Source organism: Bos taurus, chromosome 6 (genome assembly GCF_002263795.3).
Source record: "Bos taurus isolate L1 Dominette 01449 registration number 42190680 breed Hereford chromosome 6, ARS-UCD2.0, whole genome shotgun sequence".
Classification (NCBI taxonomy): Eukaryota; Metazoa; Chordata; class Mammalia; order Artiodactyla; family Bovidae; genus Bos; species Bos taurus.
Genome location: NC_037333.1, coordinates 26,143,247 through 26,157,429, shown reverse-complemented (window position 1 = coordinate 26,157,429; position 14,183 = coordinate 26,143,247). Strand labels below are relative to the sequence as shown.

The window sequence follows — 14,183 nt, the reverse complement described above, 5'->3', positions numbered from 1 at the left end:
GAGGAGCACGCGAAGGAGACTGCAGAATGTAGAGGCGGGCCAAAACTGGTCTGAGGTGGGTTTAGGTATGCCTGTGAGTTGAGGAAGTAGAGACAGTGCATGTAGGCAGTGCTGTCAAGACACTTGTTTGTGAAATTCAACAGACTGGATGGTAGCTTCATGAAAGTGGAGTAAAGGGATGGTATTTGGTTTTAATATTGCTTTTTTTGTGAGAAATATTAGAGCATATTTAAATGCTGAGGATGAGGCTCTAGAGTGAAAGGTCGGAGGTGGTGAAGAGACAAGAAAGAAGGCATGTCAGGGACAGTGTGAAAGTATACTGCTCTAATGGTATAAAGACAAGTCACCTTTAATTCAGCCATGTGAAATGCAATCTGTTATGAGTAATTTTTCTTCTTTGGCTAAAAGCCTTGAAACTATGAATTTATAACGGTAATTTTACCATTGCTATGGTTACCTATATGTTATGCTAGCAAACATTTTTTTTATAGCCTTGAATATAATTGGGTCAGAACATCTTAAAGCTTTAGACATTTTTCCTCTACAGAGGCATTAAAAAAAAAAAAAAAAAAAAGGACTGTTTCTGTATTTGAAGAGTGTTTGCATTTATCAGTAATGATACAAAATGACCAAGCATTGAAAGTAATAGAAAAAAATTTCTGTGCTTAATTTTGTTTTTTTACTTTAAATTTTCCTCTTATTTTTTACAGAGTCAAGTAAAGAACAGTTTGCCAGCACAAACATTGCTGAAGAGCTGGTGAAACTCTTCAAGAAACAAATAGAACATGATAAGAGGGAAATGGTTTTTGAAGTTCTTGCTCCATTGGCAGAAAATGGTGAGAAAATAAATGCACATCTTAATTTCTGATCATGTAGGCTTTTTCCATTTTTTCTAATATTATTTGCCAGCTATTTAACTCAAATTCCTTTCTTTTATTAATGATGTGATACAAGTTTTATTTCGGATATCTCTAACTTCAGCCACATTATCTATCTCATAAGTATACATATATTGGCCAAAACTATTTTCCAAATTTCTTTGATTTTAAAATCTTGGGAAAAGTGGTTCTGTAGGTTACAAAACCATAACTGGTTCTTATGCCAGTCTGGAAAATGCAGCTGAGAGGCTCTACTCCACTTACATACCCTTGCAGGGCAAAGGCCATAAAAGTTGGAGCACCCAGCCTACCAACGGTGTGGACACTGAGGATGAGGCTCTAGCGTGAGAGGTTGGAGGTGGTGAAGAGGCAAGAGGGAATGAGGAGGGCCTTTAAAAGAGGCATGTCAGGGACAGTGTGAAGTATACCACATTAATGTATAAAGTAATCTTTATACCAGTTAGGCAAAAAATCTTAAGGGATACACTCTAGGAATAAGAGGGAACCAGAGGAAACAAACCATCCCATAATAATTTTTCAAATACATTGTCTAGCACATAATCAGAGAGGACGTGAGGAGACAAGACATTGTAAGCAAGAATCAGCACAAAGAACAGGCAACAAATATCCAGATACTGGAATTATTAGACATTGACTCAAAACAGGTATGCTTATTATGTTCAAAGAGTTAAAAACAAAGTTGAAAATTTTAGATAGAAACTAGAAACTATAAAAAGCAGAATAGCTGATTTGAAAAGGAAATAATTGGAAATTCCTGAATTGAGAAATACAACAAAAATTAACCTAATAGATGAGTTTGATGGCAGATTAAATATAGTTAAATTAGAGAACCAGTGAACTGGAAGACAGAATAGAAGAAAATCCAGAATGCAATCCAGAGAAAGAAAAGGACCAATGTACATAAAAGAGGGAAATGTACATAAGAGGGAAAGGGACTCATATACATTTTTTGGAGTCCCAGAAAGAAGGGAGATGGAAAGGTAGGAGTTTGAAGAGATTTTGGCAGAGCACTTGTCAAAAATTATGAAAGATATCAAGGATTTAAGAACCCCAGTAATTTTAAAACATTCAAAGAAATATACATCTAGATATGTCATATTGAAATTGAAAAATATATATATATATATAAGGACAGAATTTTAAAATTAGCCAGGAGAAAAATAGATTACCTTAAAAGAGGCAAAAGTTTGACCGCTAACTTCTTGACAGTCGCAAAGAAAGCCAGATGACAGACATGTTCTGTGTGCTGAAAGAAAATAAATACAACCTAAAATTCTAATCCCAGCGTAACTACCTATCAGAACTGAAAGCAAATGAAGATGTTTTCAGATTAGAAACTGTGAATGTTCACCACCAACATATTCTCACTAAAAGGAAATTGTAAAGGATTTTTGTAGATAAAAGGAAAATGCTGCTGCTTCTGCTAAGTCACTTCAGTCATGTCTGACTCTGTGCGACCCCATAGACGGCAGCCCACCAGGCTCCGCCATCCCTGGGATTCTCCAGGCAAGAACACTGGAGTGGGTTGCCATTTCCTTCTCCAATGCAGCAAAGTGAAAAGTGAAAGTGAAGTCGCTCAGTCATGTCCGACTCTTAGCAACCCCATGGACTGCAGCCTACCAGGCTCCTCCATCCATGGGATTTTCCAGGCAACAGTACTGGAGTGGGGTGCCACTGCCTTCTCCAAAAGGAAAATGATTCCCCCCAAAAAAGTAAACTGAGTCCAGAAAGAAGGTTATAGGTGCAGGGGAGGAAAAAGAAGCAAAAAAAAAAAAAAAAGGCAGTAAATATGTATGTAAATCTCATGAATGTTGAATATACAAAAGATTAAAAATAATTCATTGTGAAATTTAAAGTGTGTGTGTATATATATATGTATATATATTTTATATACCACAAAATGGAGGAGGCAGGAGGTGAAGGGGACGACAGAGGATGAGATGGTTGGATGGCATCACCGACTTAATGGACATTAAGTTTGAGCAAGAGTTTGAGCAAGCTCTGGGAATTGGTGATGGACAGGGACGCAAAGAGTCAGACACGACTGAGCAACTGAACTGAACCACAAAATGAGTGTATAAATCTGGAGGGACATAAAAGTGAAGAGTTCCAAGACACTTGTATTATCTGGAAGAAACTACTATTAGATTCTGATTAATAATTCCAAATTTTAAGGTGAACTAGAATAATTTTTAAAACCAAATGCAACTAATGGAAAGGTTTATGGAAATAATTTTTTTAAATACAGCATCAACTAACAGAAGAACAGAGAGCAAAGGGAACATGGAACAGGAGGTAAAAATAGGGATGAAAAAATATACTAGATTTATGACACAGTATTTTGGTAATTACATTAAATGTATGTGCCGTAAATGCTTTAGTTAAAATTACGACCAACTGTTAACTGAATTTTTAAAAACCAACTAAACAAGCAATACTTCTTAAGTATGGGGAGATTTAAAAGACTGAAAAAATACACCATTCAAAGTTGAAAAAGGCTGAGATAGTCATATTATCAGTACTATCAGGTAAAATAGACATTACTGTTAAAAAAACTTGCTAGAGATAAAGGTGACGTTATCATGATGAAAGATCCAGTTCACTTGGAAGCTATATAAATACATATTATCCCAAAAGATTAAAAGCAAAAGTATTCAGAACTATGAGGACAACTACATATCCACAAATATCATAGGGCAAATAGACTTCTAAAAAATAATAGTATAGAAAATGTGGACAACATGATTATGAAAATTGATTTAATGGACATACTTGGAACCCTGCACCTTGCTTCAGAACCCTTGCAAGTACATATGAAACATTTAAAATGTGTATACTTCTCATGGAAAAAATTTTAACAAAGGATTGCCATTTTAGAGTATGTCAGAGTTTTTTTTTCCCCCTAATAATGAAAAATTAGAATGAAAACACTATCTCAAATCTTTTATGATGCATGTAAAGCCATACTTAAAGCGATCTTTTTTTTTGCTTTAAAAGTATATAATGGAAAATGAAAAAAGCCAAAATCAATAAGCTCAGTTTTAATCTCAGGAATTAGTGAAGAAAAACATAAATGAAACCCAGAGAAAGTAGAAGGAAGGAAACACAAAGAACTGAAATTAAGGAGCTAGAAAATATGTAACACAATATAAGCATATACTGGCCAATGTTGAGTCTGAAAAGATGTCATAGAATTGGTAAATCCCTAGTAAGATTAATCAGGAAAAAAAAAGAGGGAAGGTACAAATAACTAGAATCAAGAAAATAGATCTCACTACAGATATTACAGATACTAGAAGAATGTTATAAAAATTTGATGCCCATACATTTTCAAGTATGGATGACACAAGAATAGAAAAGTCAAGTAATCTTACCTTAAATTCTTTCAAGGAATAGGAAACGCAAATATACTCACTAATGTATTTTGTGAAGCTAATAAAATACCATCAAAAACCATAGTAGAATAAAAATTAAAGGCCAGTCTCACCATGAACACAGATCCAAATTCCCATAAACTTTTAGCAAACAATTTCCAATAATATATTTAAAAATCATCATACTAAATTGGATTTATTCTGGAAATGTAGTTTATTATTCCAAATGCAATCATATATTTAATCACATTAAAACTTAATAGGAAAATCATATGATCTTCAGTTCAGTTGCTCAGTCGTGTCTGACTCTTTGTGACCCCATGGATTGCAGCACACCAGGTCCCCCTGTCCATCACCAACTCCCGGAGTTTACCCAAACTCATGTCCATTGAGTCGGTGATACCATCCAACCATCTCATCCTCTGTCATCCCCTTCTCCTCTCATCTTCAGTCTTTCCCCGCATTAGGGTCTTTTCACATAAGTCAGCTCTTCACATCAGGTGGCCAAAGTATTAGAGTTTCAGCTTCAACATCAGTCCTTCCAGTGAATATTCAGGACTGATCTCCTTTAGGATGGACTGGTTGGATCTCCTTGCAGTTCAAGGGACTCTCAAGTCTTATCCAATACTACAGTTTAAAAGCATCAATTCTTCAACACTCAGCTTTCTTTATAGTTCAACTCTCACATCTGTACATAGCCTTGACTAGACGGACCTTTGTTGGCAAAGTAATGTCTTTGCTTTTTATATGCTGTCTAGGTTGGTCATAACCTTCCTTCCAAGGAGTAAGCGTCTTTTAATTTCATGGCTGCAATCACCATCTACAGTGATTTTGGAGCCCCAAACAATAAAGTCTGCCACTTTTTCCCCATCTATTTGCCATGAAGTTATGGGACCAGATGCCATGATCTTCATTTTCTGAATGTTGAGCTTTAAGCCAACTTTTTCACTCTCCTCTTTCACTTTCATCAAGAGGCTTTTGAGTTCCTCTTCACTTTCTGCCGTAAGGGTGGTGTCATCTGCATATCTGAGGTTATTGATATTTCTCCCAGCAATCTTGATTCCAGCTTGTGCTTCTTCCAGACCAGCAGTTCTCATGATGTACTCTGCATAAAAGTTAAATAAGCAGGGTGACAACATACAGCCTTGGCGTACTCCTTTTCCTATTTAGAACCAGTCTTTTGTTCCATGTCCAGTTCTAACTGTTGCTTCCTGACCTGCATACAGATTTCTCAAGAGGCAGGTCAAGTGGTCTGGTATTCCCATCTCTTTCAGAATTTTCCACAGTTTATTGGGATCCACACAGTCAAAGACTTTGGCATAGTCAATAAAGCAGAAATAGATATTTTCTTGAACTTTCTTGCTTTTTTGATGATCCAGCGGATGGTGGCAATTTGATCTCTGGTTCCTCTGCCTTTTCTAAAACCAGCTTGAACATCTGGAAGTTCACAGTTCATGTATTGTTTAAGCCTGGCTTGGAGAATTTTGAGCATTACTTTACTAGTATGTGAGATGAGTGCAATTGTATGATCTTATCATCCAGAAAAATCATTTCATAAGATTAAGCATCCGTATATGGCTTTTAAAAACTTCAGAAACCGTTACTAGAAGAGAGTGAAGAGAATATATAACCCGAATTCTATAGAAAACATCACACTCAGTGGTAAAACAAAAAGCATTCCTTCTAAAGTTGGGAATGAGAAGGATCATCCCCATTTTTATTTCTTATTGTATTGTAGAAACTATCCAGTGCTATAGAGTAAAAAGGAAAGAAAAGATATTGGAAGGAAATAAGCTATCATTTTTCATAGATGATATGATTACATCCAGAATACAAAAGAATAGGTTAATCTTGAAAATTAGAATTTGGTTTGCTAGCCAAAACAAAGAAAAACATCTGAAAACCCAAAGCATTGTATTTTTACATACCAGCAAAAACAGAAAATACATTTTAAAAATACATTGTTTACTATAGTATAAAAAACAAAATATTTAAGGGAATTCCTTGGTATTCCAATGATTAGGACTCTGTGCTTTCACTGCTGGGGGCCCTGAATTTGATCCCTGGTCTGGGAGCTAAGATCCTGCAAGCTGAGTGGCTTTAAAAAAAAAAGAAAGAAGTACTTCAGAATAGATTAATAAAAGATGTCTAAGATCTCTGGCAGAAAAGTGTAGAAAATCATTAAGAGAAACTAAGATCTAAATAAACAGAAAGCTATATGTATTCTGTAATGATGTTATATCGCCCCATACTGATCTGAAGACTTAACTGCAGTTCTCATCAAAATCCCAAAGACCAGGAATAGTCAAGATAATGTGAAGGAGATCAAGTGAGCAGAACTGGTTTTACTTCATAACAATAAAATATTGTTTACTTCATAACAATCAGAATGAAACAAGTTAAACTCTATTATATTTAAAAGGCAATGTAGTATTATTTCAAAGATGGACAGGAAGACCGGTGGAACAGGATAACCCAGAAACAAACGGATGCATTAGTAGATGTCTGTTTTACTAAGAAAAAAAGGTACCACTATGGAGCTATATGGAAAGGACAGTTTGCTAAATAAATGCTGCTGCTAAGTCGCTTCAGTTGTGTCCGACCCTGTGCGACCCCATAGACGTCAGCCCACCAGGCTCCCCCATCCCTGGGATTCTCCAGGTAAGAACACTGGAGTGGGTTGCCATTTCCTTCTCCAATGCATGAAAGTTAGAAGTGAAAGTGAAGTCGCTCAGTCATGTCCGACTCTTAGCAACCCCATGGACTGCATCCTTCCAGGCTCCTCTGTCCATGGGATTTTCCAGGCGAAAGTACTGAAGTGGGGTTCCATTGCCTTCTCTGTTAAATGGTGCTAGAAATGTACAAAATACAATTGGAGACACACATACAATCCCGCTTTTTACTATTTTAAAAATTCATTTCAGATACATTATTGAACGTAAAAGTTGAAATAAGAAAGTTTGTCTTAAAACATGAGATAGGAGAATATCATCACAGGCTTGCATACAGAAAATTTTCTTATGTCACAAAAAGCTTAACTAAAAGGAAAAAATGATAAATTTGGTTATTTTAAAAATAAAAATTTGAGAAAAGCATGACAGTAGATGAGCTGATATTTACAACACATGTAACCAGCAGAGGGCTGATGTGTACAAAATGTAGAAAAACACGCCCAAATCATTAAGAAACATGTAGAAAATTCAGTGGTGAAAATGTGCAAATGATTTAAGAAAGCCCTTGACAAAAGATAAAATCCAAGTAGCTAATGAACACATGAAAATATGCTCAACTCATTAAAAATTAGGGAATGCAATATAAAACCACAATAAAATACCACTCTGTACTCACTGGGAAAAATGGTATTACCAAGTGTTGATGAAGTGTGGAACAGTGGAAACTCATTAAATGCTGATGGGACTATAAATTGGTACAATTTGGAGAACAGTATCTATGGAGTTAGAGATGCGTGTTCCCAGTGATCTAGAAATTCTGCTGTTAGGTGTATACCCAGAAACGTGTTCGTGTACACCAGGAGCCATTCCGGGAATGTCCATAACAGCATTGTTGATAATAATGAAATATTTAAACAACTTGCATCCACTAACAGTAGAATAACATGGAATATCCATATTATGGAAAAATACACAGTTACAGAAAGGAATGAAGATGAGATCAGATCAGATCAGTGGCTCAGTCATGTCAGACTTTTTGCGACCCCATGAATCGCAGCACACCAGGCCTCCCTGTCCATCACCAACTCCCAGAGTTCACTGAGACTCAGGCCCATCGAGTCAGTGATGCCATCCAGCCATCTCATCCTCTGTCATCCCCTTCTCCTCTTGCCCCCAATCCCTCCCAGCATCAGAGTCTTTTCCAATGAGTCAACTCATCGCATGAGGTGGCCAAAGTACTGGAGTTTCAGCTTTAGCATCATTCCTTCCAAAGAACACCCAGGACTGATCTCCTTCAGAATGGACTGGTTGGATCTCCTTGCAGTCCAAGGGACTCTCAAGAGTCTTCTCCAACACCACAGTTCAAAAGCATCAATTCTTCAGTGCTCAGCCTTCTTCACAGTCCAACTCTCACATCCATACATGACCACAGAAAAAACCATAGCCTTGACTAGATGGACCTTTGTTGGCAAAGTAATGTCTCTGCTTTTGAATATGCTATCTAGGTTGGTCATAACTTTCCTTCCAAGGAGTAAGCGTCTATTAATTTCATGGCTCCAGTCACCATCTGTAGTGATTTTGGAGCCCCCAAAAATAAAGTCTGAAACTGTTTCCACTGTTTCCCCATCTATTTCCCGTGAAGTAATGGGACCGGATGCCATGATCTTCGTTTTCTGAATGTTGAGCTTTAAGCCAACTTTTTCACTCTCCACTTTCACTTTCATCAAGAGGCTCTTTAGTTCCTCTTCACTTTCTGACATAAGGGTGGTGTCATCTGCATATCTGAGGTTATTGATATTTCTCCCGGCAATCTTGATTCCAGCTTGTGCTTCTCATGATGTACTCTGCATATAAGTTAAATAAACAGGGTGACAATATACAGCCTTGACGTACTCCTTTTCCTATTTGTTCCTGAAAAGGAGTACATCAAGGCTGTATATTGGAACCAGTCTGTTGTTCCATGTCCAGTTCTAACTGTTGCTTCCTGACCCGCATACAGATTTCTCAAGAGGCAGATCAGGTGGTCTGGTATTCCCATCTCTTTCAGAATTTTCCACAGTTTATTGGGATCCACACAGTCAAAGGCTTTGGCATAGTCAATAAAGCAGAAATAAATGTTTTTATGGAACTCTTTTGCTTTTTCCATGATCCAGCAGTGTTGGCAGTTTGATCTCTGGTTCCTCTGCCTTTTCTAAAACCAGCTTGAACATCTGAAAGTTCACGGTTCACATATTGCTGAAGCCTGGCTTGGAGAATTTTGAGCCATTACTTTACTAGCATGTGAGATGAATGCAATTGTGTGGTAGTTTGAGCATTCTTTGGCATTGCCTTTCTTTGGGATTGGAATGAAAACTGACCTTTTCTAGTCCTGTGGCTACTGCTGAGTTTTCCAAATTTGCTGGCATATTGAGTGCAGCACTTTCACAGCATCATCTTTCAGGATTTGAAATAGCTCAACTGGAATTCCATCACCTCCACTAGCTTTGTTCATAGTGATGCTTTCTAAGGCCCACTTGACTTCACACTCCAGGATGTCTGGCTCTAGGCCAGTGATCACACCATCATGATTATCTGGGTCGTGAAAATCTTTTTTGTACAGTTCTTCTGTGTATTCTTGCCATCTCTTCTTAATATCTTCTGCTTCTGTTAGGTCCATACCATTTCTGTCCTTTATCGAGCCCATCTTTGCATGAAATGTTCCTTTGGTATCTCTGATTTTCTTGAAGAGATCCCTAGTCTTTCCCATTCTGTTGTTTTCCTCTATTTCTTTGCATTGATCGCTGAAGAAGGCTTTCTTATCTCTTCTTGCTATTCTTTGGAACTCTGCATTCAGATGTTTATATCTTTCCTTTTCTCCTTTGCTTTTTGCTTCTCTTCTTTTCACAGCTATTTGTAAGACCTCCCCAGACAGCCATTTTGCTTTTTCGCATTTCTTTTCCATGGGGATGGTCTTGATCCCTGTCTTCTGTACAGTGTCACGAACCTCATTCCATAGTTCATCAGGCACTCTATCTATCAGATCTAGGCCCTTAAATCTATTTCTCACTTCCACTGTATAATCATAAGGGATTTGACTTAGGTCGTACCTGAATGGTCTAGTGGTTTTCCCTACTCTCTTCAATTTAAGTCTGAATTTGGCAATAAGGAGTTCATGGTCTGAGCCACAGTCAGCTCCTGGTCTTGTTTTTGCTGATGGTATAGAGCTTCTCCATCTTTGGCTGCAAAGAATATAATCAATCTGATTTTGGAGTTGACCATCTGGTGATGTCCATGTATAGAGTCTTCTCTTGTGTTGTTGGAAGAGGGTGTTTGCTATGACCAGTGCATTTTCTTGGCAAAACTCTATTAGTCTTTGCCGTGCTTCATTCCGTATTCCAAGGCCAAATTTGCCTATTACTCCAGGTGTTTCTTGACTCCTACTTTTGCATTCCAGTCCCCTATAATGAAAAGGACATCTTTTTTGGGTGTTAGTTCTAAAAGGTCTTGTAGGTCTTCATAGAACCATTCAGTTTCAGCTTCTTCAGCATTACTGGTTGGGGCATAGACTTGGATCACTGCGATATTGAATGGTTTGCTTTGGAAACGAACAGAGATCATTCTGTCATTTTTGAGATTGCATCCAAGTACTGCATTTCAGACTCTTTTGTTGACCATGGTGGCTACTCCATTTCTTCTAAGGGATTCTTGCCCGCAGTAGTAGATATAATGGTCATCTGAGTTAAATTCACCCATTCCAGTCCATTTCAGTTCGCTGATTCCTAGAATATCGACATTCACTTTTGCCATCTCTTCTTTGACCACTTCCAATTTGCCTTGATTCATGAACCTGACATTCCAGGTTCCTATGCAGTATTGCTCTTTACAGCATCAGACCATCACCAGTCACATCCACAGCTGGGTATTCTTTTTGCTTTGGCTCCATCCCTTCATTCTTTCTGGAGTTATTTCTCCACTGATCTCCAGTAGCATATTGGGCACCTACTGACCTGGGGAGTTTCCCTTTCAGTATCCTTTCATTTTGCCTTTTCATACTGTTCATGGGGTCCTCAAGGCAAGAATACTGAAGTGGTTTGCCGTTCCTTTCTCCAGTGGACCACATTCTGTCAGATCTCTCCACCATGACCCACCCATCTTGGATTGCCCTACGGGCAATAGTGTAGATGAGCCCTATAAATATATTAAAAAGCCAGCACTGAAAAATATATGATTCCATTTATGTGAAGTTTAAAAAAAAGCTAAAATTAAGCTATAGTTTTTTAGGAATGATTATTTGGTGAAACTGTAAAAGTATGGATAAGTATGGATATGTATGGATATGGTTACCTTTAAAAATCAGGGTAGGGATTTGAAAGGGATGGATATGTGACAGGAAAAAGTCACAGGGGTTTCTCAGGTTCTTGGTAATGGATTTATTGATTTAGGTGATAGTTCTGTGGTTATTTAATGTATTTAATAATAATAGTTGATCAAGTGTAACGTAAGGACTTCCTTGATAGCTCAGTTGGTAAGAATCCACCTGCAATGCAGAAGAAGACCCTGGTTCGATTCCTGGGTTGGAAAGATCCGCTGCAGAAGGGATAGGCTACCCACTCCAGTATTCTTGGGCTTCCCTTGTGGCTCAGTTGGTGAAGAATCCACCTGCAATGTGGGAGACCTGGGTTTGATCCCTGGGTTGGGAAGATCCCCTGGAGAAGGGAAAGGCTACCCACTCCAGTATTCTGGCCTAGAGAATTCCGTGGACTGTATAGTCCATGGGGTCACAAAGAGTCAGACATAGCTGAGCAACTTTCACACTTAAGCATAACATATATTTATGCACTTTGTTGAATTTGTGGGATTTTTCCACCACTTAGAAAAGATTTTTAAATATACATTCATACAGATATACGCATGCATATATATATAAACCATGATACATAAATGGTAGTGATATAAGTAGATGTCCTTGGGCAGAATGGTACTGTAAAAGTGTGCTAGGCTGTCTTCTTTGGCAGCATGCCTTGCTAATCCTTTTTAATAAGGCATTTTAAGCATCCCATATATATATGTGATTACAGTTAAACTGTAAGAAGAAAGATCTCATAGTTTAACCTTAGCACATGTTATGTTTTCTGCCTTCCTTAGATCTTATGGGAGAAATTTATTTTTCATCTCATTTGGTGGTTTGGCCAAATAGGAAATTTTCATTGCGACCTTCAGGTAGTTTTATGCCAGAGAACGACCTGTAATCTTCCTTGTAGTATTTCATAATAACTGTTTTTATTTATTTGTTTTGTTCTCCACTATCTTCACTTGTGTTTTATAACTGTGAAGTGGACTGAATGGTAACTTTGAACATTTGTGTCTGGACTGTCCTTAGCATATCATCCTTGGTTTTCTTTGTATGCAAAGGAGAGTGATTCCAACATTTAAACTGGGATTTCTATAATTCAAGGTTTTTTGTATTTTTTAAGGCTTTTTCGTCATGGCTTTCAGTTCTAGTCACCACATATTTCTAGTTCTGTCATTCTGTAACCAAGGAAACGCCCTACTTTCAGCATGGCACAGCGCAAGTATACCTTTAAAAAAAATATTCCAGTTTGAATATTCTGTGTATTCTGAAATAATATGCCAAAGAAGATCAGTGGTCCTAGTGATAGGGAAAAAAGGGCCAAATTTTTATACATTAAAATGGTCTGAAAGAAAAAGTCTTAAGTTTGGGGGAAAAAAAAAGGTGTGTTTCTCCCAAATAACAAGCTTACACTATAGATATAGCCCTTGCTATAGATATATGCATATACAGCTTAGAGAAACTGAAGACTAAAATAAAATCCAACTAAAAAATAAAATTTAAGTTTGAAAATATATGTGTAGCTAATGTATTTCTAAGGTCAGTTGTTATCTTAAGCAGTATCAAATATACCCAAAATATTTAAGTAGACCAATTTAGGTTAAAACACAAGGATGAATGAAGTATATACAATATCTGCTGAATTGGGGGAGTCAGATATGAATGTGAATGTAAAATCTTCAGTGAAATATGTTCTATAATGAAAGAATATTTAAGATATTAGGAGTATAAACAATGTTGATTCCATAGACAAATACAGTTTGCTATGAAGATAGTGTTTTAAAATACAATTGGGATGTAAAATCTGTCTAAAATTCCTTAGTTATCCATCAAAAAATTTCAAAGTTATTTTTCTTTCCACTTTTATTATGAAAATTTAAGAACCTATTCAAACATATGGCAACTATAATATAATGAACTACGTTCCCATCACTTGAGGAAGCTTCAAATTAATGAAGACCTGAAGCTCTTTTTTAAAACATGACTTTTCAAAGTTCAGAAAGTTACAAATTAACTGCCCTAGAAAAATAACAATGTACAAATATGAATTCAAATATGCATACTTTGTGATATACTTTGAAATTTACTAATACCTCTTTTTCAGTATCTTGGTATTCAAACTCCATTAGTGGATATATTTTAACTATATCATCTGTGTATGTTTTATTTTAAACAGTGTGGGATATTTTATAGTGTTGCCTTTTAAATGTGAGTATAATCTCTAGAATAACAGTAGATATTACTTGCCTTCAGAGCTGAGAATCAATTTGTTTAGGTGCTGCCAAACATTGTAAAAAGTGACATAATATCAAATGGAAAGATGAAATAAAGCTCTTGTGTATTTAAGCTGCACTGTCTGATACTTCCTTTTGAAACTCATATCTTCAGAGGAGTATTATCTAAATCATGTACTTTCTTGGTGTCTTATAATTCTTAACAATAAATTGCTTATACCAGAACTCTTATTTTATCTTAAATTTTGGTTATTTTGTTCACATTATTCTTTAGATGCTATTAAACTACAGCTCGTTGAATCAGGCCTGGTAGAATGTCTACTGGAGATTGTTCAGCAGAAAGTGGATAGTGACAAAGAGGAGGATATCGCTGAGCTCAAAACCGCTTCGGATCTAATGGTTTTATTACTTCTTGGAGGTGAGTTGTAATTTATGCCAATAAAAGAACATGACTGTCAGATTTTTAAAAATTTATTGTCTCTTTTATAAATACTTCATTAGGCATTTTCTCTTATTTTCCTGTCACATTTAATCTTGTTGATGTAATGATTTTGAAACACATCATAAAGAGAACTAGAGATAATGAACCTGGATAGGAGGAGTCTTTACTATCTTACAAACAGTATTTAAAGAGCTGTCTTTAGAAGAGACAGCTATGATGCTAAAGGTCTAAA

At 36.6% G+C, this 14,183-nt stretch overlaps 1 protein-coding gene across 7 annotated transcripts in view; it reads left to right on the top strand.

Annotated features, from left to right (window-relative positions):
• Positions 1-14,183, top strand: part of RAP1GDS1 (Rap1 GTPase-GDP dissociation stimulator 1) — a 150,686-nt gene that overhangs the window by 118,174 nt on the left and 18,329 nt on the right. For all 7 annotated transcript variants that reach the window (XM_024993023.2, XM_024993026.2, XM_024993025.2 and 4 more), the window contains 2 exon segments: positions 711-836; positions 13,784-13,927. In XM_024993023.2, the coding sequence (XP_024848791.1) occupies positions 711-836; positions 13,784-13,927 (270 nt within the window).